Source organism: Mastomys coucha, unplaced genomic scaffold (assembly GCF_008632895.1).
Source record: "Mastomys coucha isolate ucsf_1 unplaced genomic scaffold, UCSF_Mcou_1 pScaffold4, whole genome shotgun sequence".
NCBI classification, from domain to species: Eukaryota; Metazoa; Chordata; class Mammalia; order Rodentia; family Muridae; genus Mastomys; species Mastomys coucha.
Window position 1 is genome coordinate 22,355,923 of NW_022196910.1, and position 16,656 is coordinate 22,372,578.

The following is a 16,656-nucleotide window of genomic DNA, read 5'->3' on the forward strand; positions in this document are numbered from 1 at the left end:
TCATTCTGGCTATAACTAGCTACTGGTCCAATTGAATAATGATGGGTAACGCCGGCATAGAGAAATAAACAGGAAAGAATTGCTAATGGGGCTGGGCTTGTACCTCACTGTAGAATACTGCTGTATCTTGTTCAGGGTCCTGGGTACAATCTCTGGCACCACTCAGGAGAAGATGGAAATGAAAAGGAAATAAAAGTTAAAAGCAGATGTGGTGATAAGTTATACTAAACTAAGAAGATCACCAAAAAAAGGGGGTAGGGATTTCCTTTTTTGTTTTTAATCATACACTATATGGAAACTTTATTTTTAAAGTAATATGACATAGTAACAAAAGAGGAAGGGGATCGGTGAGAGTGGAAGGAGGGGAGGGATATACGTAAAGTCAGGGGTAAATATGATCTAAGTACAACGATGCAATGATAAACAGGTATGAAAATGCCACAGTAGAATTCATTCTTTGGTATGCTAACTAAAGTTATTAACAAACAAAACCTTCAGTTTTGCTTTAAAAATTTGTTTTAGGATAGTGCTGGCACACACCTTTAATCCCAGATTTGAGAAGCAGAGGCAGGCAGATCTCTCTTAGTTTGAAGCTAGCCTGGTCTACAGAATGAGTTCCAGGATACCTAGGGATACACAGAGAAACCCTGTCTCACTCCAAGGGGTAAGACTTTCTAGTCTCAGTGCTTAGTCCCTTTAATCCTCAGCAGCAAGGGGGCCTCTGAAATGCCTCAGGTGTTAGGAAACTGTTTGGAACCCACTGATTTGGAAGTGTGTATCGTCTGGCAATGAGAGTTGTTATGAAAGAGACTACTACTTGTTTCTTGCTTCTTGAGTTCCTAGTGACTGTAATAAATCTTGAAATAGTGAACGTGATGAGACCTAGGCTGTAATTACAGTTAGGACTTTAATAAACTTGGCCATTACTTTAAAAGTTCATTGACTGTTTTTGTATTTATACAGATTTTGTGTGAATTAGCTCCTCACAAACAGATGACTTATTAGCCTAGACATAGCCAAAGAATTGAGGAGAGTAAGCAAAAAAAGGAAGGCAGAGTTTAGAAGTGGCCATTGAGGTGGCTCTGCATGGATTCCTATCATGGGCTTGGGAAGTGTATGTGTTTTAAATAATTATTTTATTGTAATATTTACAGTTTTGAATTTTAGTCAGCATCTGATTAAGCCCTGTGCCAGACACTGTGGGGAGAGAGGGAAAATAGGGCAAAGTCTTTTCCCTTACAATTGAGTCCTGCTGAGTACAGAATGAGGAACGTGATGCTTTAGATGTTTTCCCTTTTTACTTCATTTCCACACCTGAGCTTTCATGTTGTGCGATTTTTAATTTTAATTTACTGACTTGTAAAGCATGTTCATGACTGAAAATTCAGTCATTTAGAGCTTGTATACTTCCTTTCCAATTATTAGGTTGCACGACTGGAGAAGGACAAAGAAGAACTACATAACCAGCTGCTTAGTGTTGATCCCACGAGAGACAGCAAACGAGTGGAACAACTTGTTCGAGAAAAAAACCATTTGCTTCAGAAATTGAAAAGTTTAGAGGCTGAAGTAGCAGAATTAAGGGCTGAGAAAGAGAATTCTGGTGCTCAGGTAGAAAATGTCCAAAGAATACAGGTGAGGCAGTTGGCTGAGATGCAGGCTACACTCAGATCCTTGGAGGTAAGGTTTTAATTGAGTCCCAGTAGAATATGGCATAAGTTTTAAAAGTGCACTTGACAGGCCTTTGGTTTTTAGAATATAAATAAATGCTTGGTGATCCAATGCTGACGCATTTGCATATTCCCAGGTGTACATGTAAAGAAGAAAGGCTCTGATTGATCAGCAATGGCTGTGTTACTACATTTATGAGGGGATATTCATTCTTTGGGAGTCATCATCTGAGTGAAATGACTTTAAAATGTCACAGAGTATAATATACAAAATATCCCCCAAGTTTGCAAGACTAAGCTCATCTCAAAACAGAACAATTATTTTGATATCATAAGTTTTTTATATTAGAATTTAAAACCTTAAAGTTATAAATTTAACTTATAAATTCTGTTTGAGCAGACATATTATATATATGTAACTTAAAACAGCTTTCTAGCCAAAGTGATAAAAGTTAGCTGGCTACTAATGCATCCAGATCTTGACTGAATTCTTTCCCTGAGCTCATCAGAGAAAGAACAGTGTTGGCAGAGCCACACTGGGACTTCTGGAAGAATCACTTAGGAAAACTCTTGGCTTCCACTGTATTGAGACATGCTGATGCCTCTTAGTTCCTGGGGCTTCAGGTGGAGCAGAGATACTACCTTTTTGTTTTCATTTATTTTGGTCAGTTTGTGTTTACCTCTTTGGGATAATTATTAAGTACTTGAGCTGGAAGGAAATTATATGCACATGGTTTGTATTAATAATCAATTTCAAAATACTCAATGGTGATGGGGTGGTAAGCTGGTCCATGGAATAGTTAGTGAGTTTGGAAGAATAGAAGTCACTTGCAGAAGGGAGTGGGGAGGGTGAAGTCTATGTCCATCCTTGTTGATTTCCACAATTAAACTTGTTAGAGTCATCGAACATTAGACTTAACCAGTAAGATAGTGTAGATTGCCATTTTGCAATCCTTAATATATTGGTACAGTGACAGAGTAAAGGGAAAGTTGCAGTTGAATATAGTGTCTGGTCCCTGTGTGAAGTTTGATCAAGGTCGTCTAGCATGATTATTTTCCTGGTAAGCTGAATGATGACAAATGTCATTTGGGACATTTTTCAGAAGAGCCTGTATTTAATTTTTATCATTTGTCAGATGAAATGAAAAACAAATACATAATAGCAAATAGTATTTTTCTCTAGTATTTCATGCTGTTGTTGTACGTAAAGAATACCATTTTATATTTGAAGAAAATAATTGCTCTCTGATTTAGTTGCTGAACAAAGTCCTTTTTTAAAACAGTAAACATGCATAGAAAACATAAACCTGAAGTTTATCCTGTAAGTGCAGAAACACTCATTTTATTTATCTTGAGTAGAAATGTTTCAAAGCTTTTAGTTTTTCCTCTTTGGTAAGAGTACTTTGAGTATCACTGTGAGGAACTTTCTGGCAATTTAGAGATATTGTTTCATATTCATTTATTATGTGTGCACATGGACTTGTGTGAGGCCTGTGTACCATGGCCCCTGTGTAGCAGTCAGAGGATGGTGCTCACCTTCCACCTGGGAGCCTGGGGGTCTACGTAAGTCTCCAGGCTTGGCAGCAAGCACCTTTACCCAGTTTCTGGGCCTGGGAAGCCTCCTCCTCGTCTACTTTCTAAAATGCTTTTTCATAACTGTTGTGAACTTAACACTCTAAAAAAGTATTAGAATTATGTCAGCATTTCCATAGTAAGGTATGTGAGTACTTCTCTCCTGAAAGAAATGAATTTGAATTCTACTTACTTTAGGACATGTTAGTGTTGCTTAAATTTTGAATAAGTTTTGTGTTTGATTGCACAGGCATTTTAAATAATGCTCATTTTTAAAATAATGTGAAAGATTATGGATGTATTTTAAAATCTTTTGTCTTGAAGGCTGAAAAGCAGTCGGCTAAAATACAGGCTGAACGCTTAGAAAAAGAGCTACAATCAAGCAATGAACAAAATACCTGTTTAATGAGCAAATTGCATAAAGCTGACCGAGAAATAAGCACACTGACCAGTGAAGTGAGTTTCTGTGCTCTGCTTCATCAGGAGAGCTTGGGACTACACAGTGATAAAGAAATTTGGTGTTTGAATAATTCTCTGTGTTGAAATCCTTTTTGACCCTATCATTTTATCTTTTAAGGGATGATTTCTTGCTGGTTTCTGTGTTCTCTACCCGTGCAGAGCCCTGTATGACCTTCAGGTCTTCCTCATTCATCAGTATCTGGCTTCCTTCCTGTCACCTCATTCCTCCCTCACTGACTTTCTAAGAAAGAGCTCACTCTCCCTGGGGTCTCTATGCTTGTGTGCCTGTCATGAGCTTCCCCCACACAGTTACATAGCTTGCTTCCTCCCTTTCTGTAGTGGGACCCTAAAAGAGATCTGTCTTCCCTGTCTTCAGAATAGTAAAATAGTATCCCTCTTCCACCTTAATCTTTTTTGTTTTTAAGGATTTATTTATTTATTTTATGTGTATGAGTGCTGTAGTTATACAGTTGGCCGTGAGCCATCATGTGGCTACTGGGAATTGAACTCAAGACCTCTGTTTGCTCCGGCCCTGCTCCCTCCAGCGTAATACACTGTAGCTGTCTTCAGACACACCAGAAGAGGGCGTCAGATCTCATCAGGGATGGTTGTGAGCCACCATGTGTTTGCTGGGATCCTAACTCAGGATCTTCGGAAGAGCAGTCAGTGCTCTTACCCGCTGAGCCATCTCGCCAACCCCTGCCTTAATCTTTGTTTTCCTAACCTGCTCTGTTTTTCTTTATAATTCTTAATGCCATCTGATATATTTTTTTTATTTTTAAAATTATTTATTTATTTTTGTTTTTATATGTGTGCCCACGTCTATGTATTGCTTTACATGTGTGTCTGGTTCTCAAGGAAGCCAGAAGAGGGCATCAGATCCCCTGGACTAGAATTACAGATGGCTGTTCACTGCTGTATAGGTTCTGAATTTTTGCAAGGGCATCAAGTGCTCTTGACCACTGAGACATTCCCTAGCCCCTGTTTGTTTTTGTTTTTTTAAGATTTCTCTTTACCACTTTGTCCTTTAACTGAATGTCAGCTCCATGATAGCAAACATTACTTTTCACTATAGTACTTTTAGCTCCTGGGAAAGCACACTCACATAGTGGATACTTGTTAATATTTCTCTAGTAAGTAAGTTTAACATGATTTGCTTGTAAATTATCCTTTAAAATGTAACTTGAATGTTACGTAATCTTTATGTCAGTTTTTTTCTTAAATTCAATTTTTCCTCACCAAATACTACACATACACCACACACATATATATACATATACACACACATGTATATATATGTATACATACACACATACATATATACATATATATATGTGTGTATATATATGTGTGTGTGTGTATATATATATATATATATATATATATATATATATATGATATCTCAAAATGAAATAAGATAGCAATGAGAAAAGTATTTTATGGAAGATCGCATTGTAGTCAGACAGACTGAATGTAAGCTTTTTTTGTTTAATTAGCTTTGTGACTTTGGTATTTCTGTTTGAAACTTTAGTATCTACCTCCATAAAAATATATTTAGAGCTGTGGAAAAATTAAATGAGGTATTATACACAAAGTGCTTGTCATAAATTCTAACAAAAACTCTCTAACATACTGCTGTTTTCAGCTCTGGACCTTTGTAAGATCTTGAAAATAAGATTGGTTTCCATATCAGGGAAATCATTTTATATTCATCAGAGAGGTTGTATAAAATCACCATAAAAAATCCAGAATGGCTCACAGATTGAAAAATAACACTATTCACTGTAGCCTAGTAGAAAATGTATGTGCTTTCACTAAAGACATTATCTAGTCATTATACATTTGTTGGCCAAGAACTTCTTGAGATGGCCTATGGGTACTGTATAGACTGAGAAGAGACAAAGTCACCACAGCTTAAGTGTCATGGTTCTACTGGAAAGGCATTGCTTACCATAAAGTTAGACTACAGTCTGTTGTCTTTTTTTCCCCTTAAAAGGATTAATTTTGTTATTTGACAGTTTTATATATGTATTCTCTCCCTCTGCCCACATTTATTTATCTTCCTCTCATCTCTACCCCAGCTCCTATCTCTATCAGTCCCTTTCTTGGAATCTTGGCTTTGGGTTTTGTTTTGTGACCCAGTTAGTTTAGCCAGGGTCATCAGCGAGTATATAATTGAAGACAATTATTTCCCCTCTTCTTTTATCTGTCAGTGCTAAGTAGTTCAGTGATAGGGCCCCTGAACTACTCCATCTAAACCTGTCGGCCCATTCTCATGAAGACGTAGTTCAGGTACGCACAGCTGCCGTGTGTTTGTGATTGCAACGTTTGTGCTTAGAAGATGCTCTTATTCCTATCTTAAGCTTTGTTATTGTTTTTACACCCTCCTCCTCAATGTTCCTTGACTTTAGGGGAGATGATAAATATCTTTTTACAGGTAGACCTTTAATCTGTTGCTTATTCTCACTGTAGCCATGAGTCTTTGTGTTCACTACCATTAACTGGAAAGGTAGCATTTGTCTATGGGTACAAGTATGTATTTAGAAGGCAGCTTGATGTAATATCTGTTTTGCTAAACAACTGTATTTAGTTCTTCCCTGGGGATTATGTCCTACACCATGGGTTTTTGATCAGGTTTACAGTTGCATGCAATCCCTCCTGTAGACTGGCTTTCAAACCTAATCAGAAAGCAGTTACTCCTGTACCAGCAGTACCTCTGTTGCACAAGTGGGCATGTCTTCCCTGACAGGCTTGCTTTGTAGATTGTAGGATTCATATCTAGGAAGACACTGAATGCCTGTCCTTCCACAGCAGCCTGCATGGCACTTCCTGGGACCATGAAAACTAGGTGACATGGAGGAAATCTTCACTCAGTTCCACCTTGATTTCTCTACACCATGCATGTATGATGTGTGGAATCTTTTACAAAAGGGGCTTATCTAGTTTTGGTAGGTCACCTACCAAAGTAGTTTAGTAACACTGAGGAAGAGGAGGCAGAAAGGATGTCAAAGCCTGGTTCTTCCTGACCAATAACTAATAAGGACTTGTTCCACCCGTGGGACTGGGGATTTTGTTTAGTAACTCATGGTTGCAAGGATGAGGTTTTCTTTTTTTAGCCTTTTAGTGTAGTTCCTTTAGGATTCTTTCCATCCTCCTGTTAGTAGGTTTCTGTGTAGGTGTTCCATACCCTCCTTGCTTTCACCATGGCCATGTGACAATCTATTCATCTTACTCTCTTTTTTGTCATCCTGCAACTTGGTGACTGTGTAGTTTTTTCTACAGAAAATTAATGTACTAATCATGTAGACTTAGCATATCCTTGTTACCATTTTTCATACAGCTAAATTGCATTCTGCTTTGGGAAATGACTGTATTCTATTAGTATAAGTTTAACTTTGAATCTTTCTTTTAAAAAATTGTGATAAAAATGGATTTTTATGATTCAAACAGTAATTTTAGATGTATTGGATGCCACCCTTGGAAGATAGTCTACTTAACTTTTTTCCCATTAAAAGCCAGCAGGATGGCAGTGGGTAAATTTAATTACTGGTACCTCTTTATGAGTGTTGTCCTCTAATCTCCATACATACACTTTGCATTTGTATGGCCTTTTCCCAATTAATAAATGTAATTTAAAAATTCATATTCCTTCACATTGCAGAATATACATGTTATTTTTCTTTCAGTTTATGTATAACATACAAATTGTTTTCTAGCTGATGTTTCATTTAATTCAGCTGGCATGAATGGCACTAAGAGTAAGTAAAATAAAGCAAAGCAAATAAAATATTTGTTATTTTTCGCTTCTTTTTTTTTTTTTTTTTTTTTTTTTGAGGTAGGATCTTTATTATGTAGTTTTGGCTGTCCTGGAACTCACAGTGTACACCAGGCTGGCCTCAAACTCACAGAGATCCACCAGCCTCTGTCCCCTCAGTTCTGGGATTAAGGGTGTGCACCACCACACCCAGCTGCAAATAAAATTTCAAAGGTTAAATATACATACATACATACATACATACATACATACATACACACACACACATATATACACATATGTATATTTTTCTTCCCCTCACCTCCCTTCTTGTGGTATTAGGAGTAGAAGTTATGCTTTTGTGTATGCTGGGCAAGCACTCTACCAGTGAATTACATTTCCAACCATAGTTATTGAGGTATTTAATATCTATGGTATTAGATACTATTAGCTTTTATAGGTTTAAATTTATATTGTTTAGAAATTGGGGTAATGAAATACAGAGGAGAAACTATGGGCTTTAAACATGTTTTGAATCCTAACTCATTCATTTTTTTTCTAGTGTATCCTTCAATAAGAAAATAAAGAATATAAAGGAAAAAAGTGTGTGTGTGTGTGTGTGTGTGTCTATAATTTTTCGACTGGTCAGTAACTGTGTAACCTTAGGCAAGCTATTTCATATCTTTAATATTTTGTTGATTTCATTGGGATCCAATTTCCTAAGTGCAACAAAGCCTTTTTTGGTTTATCACTGACAATTCTTCCAACTTTCTATAGTATAAACCCCACTAGAAATCAGTTACTGATATAGCTTCTTCCTCATTTGTATCAGCAGGTAGAAATTAAATGTTTACATGATAAGAATTTAGCAAAATTTCAACAGCGCCCCCCCACCTCCAATCAAAACATATAAAATACAAAGTAAATTCAGAATATAGGGAATTCTCAAAGTTCTTCAAGTCCTTTATAGATTGTTCTCAGTCTTGTTCAACCATATTTGAGTATTCAATATTTTCAGTACATTGTTTAAATCTGAGTGGTCTGAGTTCCTGAAATAACTGGAACTGTAAATGTAGCAGCAGGACATTGGATGTGCTGGGCTTCAGTGGCGGCTTCTAAGTCTTGGGGTAGGAGAGGGGATTGAGGGGGATTTTGCACCACAATTTTTCCTAGTCCTCTGGCTCTTCTGTGTATTGACCCTTCCCTCTCTTCTGTGTTCTGTACATACACACTTCATTATTTTTCTTCCTTTGTGCAAGTTAGAGAATAAATAAAGTCTTTTATTCCATTGAAGGAAAACAGCAGTTTGGTATTATTTCTCTATGCTTGCTTATTAGTACTCTGCTGAGAATTGCCTGTGTTTTTTTAAGGCACACTTGAAGTAGTTTGCATATAAATGGGAGTATTCAATGCATCCTTCAACTTTAGACAAAACAAGTTTCATCTGAAATTTTATATGTAAAAGGATTGCAGGAAGGATAGTTTTTAAAATATTTCTAACATGTGTGTCACAGTTTTCTATGCAACTTGAAATTTTCATCAACATTTTGCAATCCTAGCAAATGGCTGTTTGCAATGCAAAGGAACACCTGGGGTATGTTTAACTAAGTTATTTAAATTTGTAAATGTTAGGCTTTAGAACAAAGCTATGCCAGTATCAGTGGTTCAGATGAAAGGTATTATCATAGTTGGCTTAAAAATGATGTCCTTAATGATATTTCTATCCCATGAAGAACATTAAGTTACTTCATGAGGTTTTCAGTCTTCAGATATCTAAGTTATAGAAACCATTCCTCAGAACTGTGATGATTCAGCTATTTAAGGAAGTTACACCATCTCCTAATTTAAGTATCATCTCTTTGGAGTTTATAGCCAGAGCTTCTAGTGTAACACAGTTTAACAACTGTATTGTTTCTCCTGTATATTGTTTTCTCAGTTTTTTGTTTTGTCTTACAGTTTTTGAGTTTTACATGTATGAGTGTTTTGTCTGCATATATGTAGATGTGCTGCTCTATTTGTGCTTTGTGCCTATGGAGGTCAGAAAGAGAATATTGGATGCCCTGGATGTGGAGTTATAGACAGCTGTGAAACAACATATGGGTGCAGGTAACTGATGCTGAGTTTTCTGAAAAAGCAGCAGACACCAGCTCCCCCTCAGTTTATAGATTCTAAGCATTTATGAAATACCAATACCAACATTTAAAATTCTGTTTTTGTCTTGGGTGGTGAACATTTCCTTCTGTGATGTCAAAAGCATAATGCAAACCACAATATAAAAGCCAGCCTCTGGCAGAGAGCTTGGTAGAGAGGCTGACTAGGCCATGGACCCCTAGGAGTTTAGGTTTCTTAGGTGTTTGGTATCCTGAGCACAGGGGTATTGATGGCCATGGCTCTACAGATGTTTGACCTATTCATTTTTGTGCATGCTGGAGTGGAGGACAACGGTCATGATTTGGTGTTTCCTCAGCCGTTTTCCACCTTATTTTCTGAGACAAGCTTCCAAGTTACAGCTGATTTGACTAGCTCCAGCAATCTGTCTGTCTCTGCCTCCTCAGCTCTGGATTACTGGCATGCCACACAACTTTGAACATGGGTCCTGGCAATCCACACTTAGGTCTTATGCTTGTAAGACAGTTCGCTCATTAAGCTAGCTTCATCACTCATTTACATGTTTTTAATATACCTTATAGCATCTTTATAGTTTAGAAATAAAACACATTTTGAAAATTTAACAGTTAGTGGTTTTTGTAAGTAAATTCATTATTTTAAGAACATAGAAATATGGCACAAAAGAAAAACTTAAGACCTATAAATTTATAAAAACAACATAAGCCAGTACCTGGCCTTGTGTGTGTGTGTGTGTGTGCACACGTGCATGTGTGTTGTATGTAGTATGTACATATGTGTAGAGACCAGAGGTTGATGTTAAGGTGTCTTTCTTAATATTTAACTAAGGTAAGGAAGTTATACCATCTCATAATTTAGAAAAAGCCAGAATCTAAGTATTATCTCTGTGGAGTTTATAGCCAGAGCTTCTGATGTAACACAGTTTTTTAAAAACTCTCCTGTATATTGTTTTCTCAGTTTTTTGTTTTATTTGAATATTTTTTGAGTTTTTCTTGTTTTATATATATGAATGTTTTGTCTGCATGTATATGTGTGACATATTTGTGTCTTGTGCCTGTGAGGATCAGAAAGAAGCTATTGTCTATCATATTTTATAATTAGTTTTTTAAAGGATTAAAAATTTTTTAAATTTGTTTTTCTGCATATAGAGGTTTTGTCTGCATGTGTGTCTGCATAGCATGTGTGCCTGATGCCTACAGAGGCCAGAAGAGGGCAGCAGGTCTCTTAGGACTGGAGTTATATACAGTTGATAACTGCTATGTGAGTTCTGGGAACTGAGCCTAGGTCTTCTGTAATTATTTGAGACAGTCTTTCACTCATCCTGAAGCTCACTGACTCAGCTAGACTGGCCAGCCAGCTTGCCAACTCCAGGGATTCTCATGTTTCAGTCTCCTAGCACTGGATTACAAGTGCACCATGCCATGCCCAGCTTTTTATGTGGGTGCTTGGATCTGAACAGTTAGTTCCTCATGCTTGTACTGCAAGCACCTTTGCTGACTGTTCCAGCTTTCCAGCCTAAAGAATGTTTTCTTTGTTTTAGTAAAGCTAGGTTTTTATGTAGTTTTTCTTTAGGTTACCATGAAATTAATCAATATTCTATGAAATTTACTTGAATTTGTTATTTCATTAAAAGCAACTATAGTGTGGTTTAGTGAACTTCTGTGTTACTTTCATTGTTCTGCAATTAGTGTGTAATATATGTTGCTGTCATTATTTTAATAATATATTTTCTCAACATTTTAATGCCCTTGTCAGATGTCCTTAAAATTATGGCATAGTAAGAAATTTTAAGTATTAGAAAAGTGCCAGCACAAGGTTGCTATTCTGTATCATTTAGTTATATAATCTAATTTGAAATGATCTTTTTATTGGGATTACCAATGTAAAGAGTAAAGTTTATATTTTTGTTTTCTTGAGATGAAAACCATTTTTCATGAAACCATTCCTTGCAAAGTTTTCAGTACCATTTGTAGACAAAACCTCTTCTAATATTTTTTGGATGAAGAAATACTACTTATGAACTAGAATTACTTGCTAGGACTAATTAGACTAAAAATGATATGTGATGGATTAGTTATATGGAAAGTATTGAAAATTGTTCACATTTACCTGTGGCTTTAGAAGTAGATTTTGTAATGAAGAGTTTGTATGCTTTGTTTTTATTCCCTTCCTTCTACCTCACTTGAATACACATATGCTAACACATTTCTTCTCCAAGTTTATTTGGTCTTTTTTTGGTTTCTTTTATTAGTTATTTTGCTGTGAGCTGATTTCTTTGCTTTTATTTCTTAACCTAACTCATTTTAAATTAGCTTTACAAAGTTAATTATTCTACCTAAAATAGCTAATCAGCTATTTTGAGCAGTGTGCTGGATAGCTTTTTGTCAACTTGACACAAGCTAAAGTAGTCTGAGAGGAGGGAACCTCATTTAAGAAAATGTCTTCATAAGATCAGGCTATAGGTAAGCTTGTAGGACATTTTTCTTAATTATTTCCCAGTCCATTTTTGAGTGGTGTCATCCCTGGGTTGGTGGTCCTCAGTTCTATGGGAAAGCAGGCTGAGCAAGCAGTATGGAGCAAGATAGTGAGCAGCACCCTCCATAGCCTCTGCATCAGCTCCTGCTTTACTTCTTGCCTTGTTTGAGAGTCTTGACTTCCTTGATGATGGACTGTGATAGGAAGTATAAATGAAATAACTCTGACCTCCTTGGTCATGGTGTTTCATCATGACTATAGTAACTCTAAAACAACAAGTTTTATTATTTTATTATTCCCTGCCATCCTCTCAGAGGTTTTAAGCCTCCCTATGCTTTATTGTAAGGCATTTTATGCTCATTGTTTGAAGAGGTGGTTATGTGATATCATTCCTAATTAACATTTTATATGTTGTTCCTACTACCTAGAATGCCTTTGCCCCTTTCCCCACCTTTTTGTTGTTTTCTGAAATTAGATCCAGTTAAGTAGCCATGATGAATGGAACTTATAGAGATCTGTCTGCCTCTGGCTCCTAAATTTAACTTAAGATTAAAGGAGTGTGCCACCATGCCCATCTGTTTCTTCATTTTTAAAAGGACAGTTTCACCATTTTCAGCCTGGAATGTTCTGAATTGTCAGTAGATATTAGATATGTACGGTTACGCATTTTTAAGGCAGGTTAAGCCCTGGTGAAGGATGACTTGTTGAATCTGGGCCTTGGGATGCTTCTGTTGAAGGCGTTTACACCTGCACTACCAGATTATTCTCATGTTTGTCTACACTGTTAGGTATGTACTGGATGATAAGAAGATGACCCAATAATAATTGTAGTTTCTAATGACCAACAGGTGAAAGAGCTTAAACATGCAAACAAACTAGAAATAACTGACATCAAACTGGAGGCAGCAAGAGCTAAGAGTGAGCTAGAAAGAGAAAGGAATAAGATCCAAAGTGAACTCGATGGTAATGTATAATTTCTCATGCTTTTCTCTGTTCTTTTCAGGTCTAAATTCAAATTATTAAAATAGAACAGCCTGAGTTCTTTTCCAGATTTTCCGTCTTAATAAAATTTTAATTTTAGAGTATTAGGAACTATTTTTATTATGTTGAATGATTTGCGTATTCTGTGATTTTTCTTTAATGAACTGTCTTAATTTTATATAACAATTCGTGATTATGTGAATTAAAAAAACATTGAAAATGTGAGCTTGTCTTGCATATGCTTATAATTGTGAATGTTCTTAGATCATCTATGATTAAGCTAAAGTTTGTGAGGCGGTGGGTCTCAGTCTCAGTTTTAGGTTTAATTTGCTATATATCCTAGATTACTGAGTCCTCAGTCAAGGTGGGCTCAGTTTTAGCTCCATTTTACTCTTAAAATGGCTCATCAAAAATCTCTCAGAGGTTAAGTTTCTTTCTTAAATACTTTAAAAATTTACCCTCAGGCTGTACTGTGCTTGAGTTGACTGACCTCTGTTGTTTCCTGTGGAGCTGATTTTTATTAATGGTTGTCTCGAACTGTTTCTATGTATTGTTAGAGTTGAGAGTAGTTTTTTTTTTTTTTAGTGTGAGAGTTTGGGATTTATTGCTATATTGTTTTTAAAGGTTAAGTATAAATTATCTATAGTTATTTCTGAAATATTTATCCTAAGATTTGAGAATTCTTTCAATAAGCTTGAAAATGATTATTTTTATTTTTGTTAGAAATGTATCATATTTTCTAGAATCCTGAGTCTTTCGAAGATTCAGTTTTTGGGTTTTGTTTAAATTTACCATTACCATCTAGTTTATGACACTCTCCTGGGGCTTAAACTCCAGAACCCTTATAACAAGTCAAGTGAATAAGCTTCTTGGGGTATTCGTCTACGGTGATCTCTATCCCTCAAGATTTGAAGGAATAAGTGTGAGTAAACTATTTGAAACATTTGTGTATATTTCTTTAAAAAGAGACAGTAATATTATATCCAAGTTTTGGTTTGTTTCTCTGTTATTTGGGGGAAGTTCTGATGAGCTGATGTACTGTAAGGACTTCTAAGAACATGTGTGCACGAGTTACGGTGGTCGAAGGACACTGTCACAGTCTTTCCTTTTACTGAGGGTCAAATGTTTGCTAATTGGAAAGTTCATGTTAATGTTGAATAGAGTTTATTTTTCTTCTAAAAATTTACTAGGATTGCAGTCAGACAATGAAATTCTCAAGTCAACTGTTGAACACCACAAAGTGCTCTTGGTGGAAAAAGATCGTGAATTAATCCGTAAAGTACAAGCTGCCAAGGAAGAAGGGTACCAGAAACTCGTGGTCTTACAAGATGAAAAGTAAGTACTTAGTCCCATACTTTGTGTTAGACTTCTTTGCACAAACATTGTATTCTCAGATCATCTTTATTGTAGTTCTGCTAACATAATTGCCATCTCTTGTTTTAGGCTAGAACTTGAGAACAGATTATCAGACTTAGAGAAGATGAAGGTGGAACATGATGTGTGGAGGCAGTCTGAAAAGGAGCAATGTGAAGAGAAGCTGCGCGCCTCCCAGATGGCAGAGGAGGCAGCCCGCAGGGAACTGCAGAGCACTAGGTGAGTTTCTTATTTTAAGATGGTATTGGGGACATAATGGTGTAAACATAGCACAAAAAATTCCTCTATAACTTTCATCTGAGTCTCCATATAGAAACAGATTTCTTAACTCTATTATAATCAGGGCAAAAAGTTAGCAGTTCAATAAATCAGACAATCAGACAATATACGAAGACTATTTCACTTTATTTTGTTTCTTTAGTCTACTCTTTAATAAATAATCTTCATCTGCCTTTACTGTATCTTGAGAGTGCAATATGCTCATTAGACATTGTTCTGCCACCCATCTTGCCTCTTTAGTTGCTGCTTGTGTTTCCCAGTTGTGATTTCCTCATGTATGTTCATCATTTCTTTCTCATTTATTATTTGGGATTCTGAGTGCCTTCCTTTTTGTAAATGTCATTTTAACCACTTAGCTTAGTAGATTCTTATTTTCTTCTGTGAGTTACACTGTGCTATTACATGCAAACTATCTCAGATTTGAAGCACCTGCCACATCCTGAGGCTTTTCCTTTTTTTTAATTAATTATTTTATTTTATTTATATATCCCAAACATCGTCCCCATACACCCACATCCTATCTACTACTCTGCTTCTCTTCAGAGAACGGCCAGCCTCTATAGATGTCAACCAGCCATGGCCTATCAAGACACTTCTTCTTCTATTAAAGGTAGACAAGGCCACCCAGTAGGGGGAACGGTCCCAAAGGCAGGCAACAGAGTAGAGAGACAGCACCTGCTCCTACTGTTAGGAGTCCCACAAGAAGACCAAGCTACACAACTGTAACATGCAGAGGGCCTAGGTCAGTGCCATACAGGCTCCCTGGTTCAGTCTCTGAATGCCTGTAGCTCAGGCTGGTTGATACTGTGAAATTTCTTATGGTGTCCTTGACCCTTCTGGTTCCTACAATTCTTTCTCCCTATCTTCCTTGGGATTACCCAAGCTCCACCTAGGGTTTGGCTGTGGATCTCTTCTGCATCTGGCTTTCACAATTCTCTAGCATCATAGAAATCTTAGCATCAGAACCACCATTCTCCCCCATCCTAGCCTTTGACCCTCAAACGCAGTTCCTCACGTTGTGGTGATCCCCAACCATAACATTATTTATTTTCATTGCTACTTCATAACTGTAATCTTACTACTGTTATGAATTGTAATGTTAAGAATCTGTGTTTTCCAGTGGTCTTAGGCTAGCTCTGTGAAAGTGACATTGAATCCCAAAGGGATTGTGACCACAGGTTGAAAACCACTGATCTAGACTTTGCTTTGATTTTCCTTGCCTTGGGTCTGTAAGTAGCCATTTCTCTAAGGTGCTTTGGTTTCTTTTTCTTGGAGAGTAATAGAGGAGTGGTATAGGAAACAAAATCTCAGTCTAGGATTTTGTGTTAGTACTAGGAATTCCTTGAATTTAGTTCCTTTCAGGAGGGTGCCTGTTCTTTCCATGTTGAAAATAGAACATTGAAATCTCTGCTGTTTTGGAACAGTGTCTCCCCTTAATTCTGTGAGATCTTGTACATTTGGGTGGCCACAGTTTGACACTGAAGTATCTTCTTTTATTGCTGTCATATTTTTTAAGATGAACGTCTTAGTGAACTTGGAGCTAGATGTTTAAACTAAACAGTCTGGCCATTGAGCTCTAGGATGCTCCTGTCTTTGCCTCCTAGCACTTGAATTTCAGGAGTGTGTTGCTATCTATTCTGCTTTTTGTATAGTTGCTAGAGATATAAACTCAGGTCCTCGGCTTGTATAGCAAGTACACTACCTCCTCAGCCATCTCCTTAGCCTAGCTTTTTATATTTTGATGGTTCATTACATATCTAAATGTTTTTAATTGTTATATATTCCTAGCATATTGAACTTTTCACTTTATAATGTCCTTCATGTCTATTATAACTTTATGGTTTAGTCTGTTTTGTTCAATGTTGGGTGTATTTGCCATGGTCCTTGCTTGGTTATGGTCTACATGGGGTTAATTATCCCATGCTTTCTTTTTCAATTTATTGGTACCTCAGTTCATTTAGAAGTTGA

General features: G+C 36.6%; 1 protein-coding gene across 7 annotated transcripts in view; it reads left to right on the plus strand.

The window, feature by feature from the left end:
- The window catches only part of Cep83 (centrosomal protein 83), a 114,241-nt gene that overhangs the window by 65,288 nt on the left and 32,297 nt on the right, over nucleotides 1-16,656 (plus strand). For all 7 annotated transcript variants that reach the window (XM_031350394.1, XM_031350391.1, XM_031350390.1 and 4 more), the window contains 5 exons: nucleotides 1,426-1,677; nucleotides 3,564-3,695; nucleotides 12,903-13,017; nucleotides 14,226-14,370; nucleotides 14,479-14,628. In XM_031350394.1, the coding sequence (XP_031206254.1) occupies nucleotides 1,426-1,677; nucleotides 3,564-3,695; nucleotides 12,903-13,017; nucleotides 14,226-14,370; nucleotides 14,479-14,628 (794 nt within the window). The remainder of the gene's footprint in view (nucleotides 1-1,425; nucleotides 1,678-3,563; nucleotides 3,696-12,902; nucleotides 13,018-14,225; nucleotides 14,371-14,478; nucleotides 14,629-16,656) is intronic.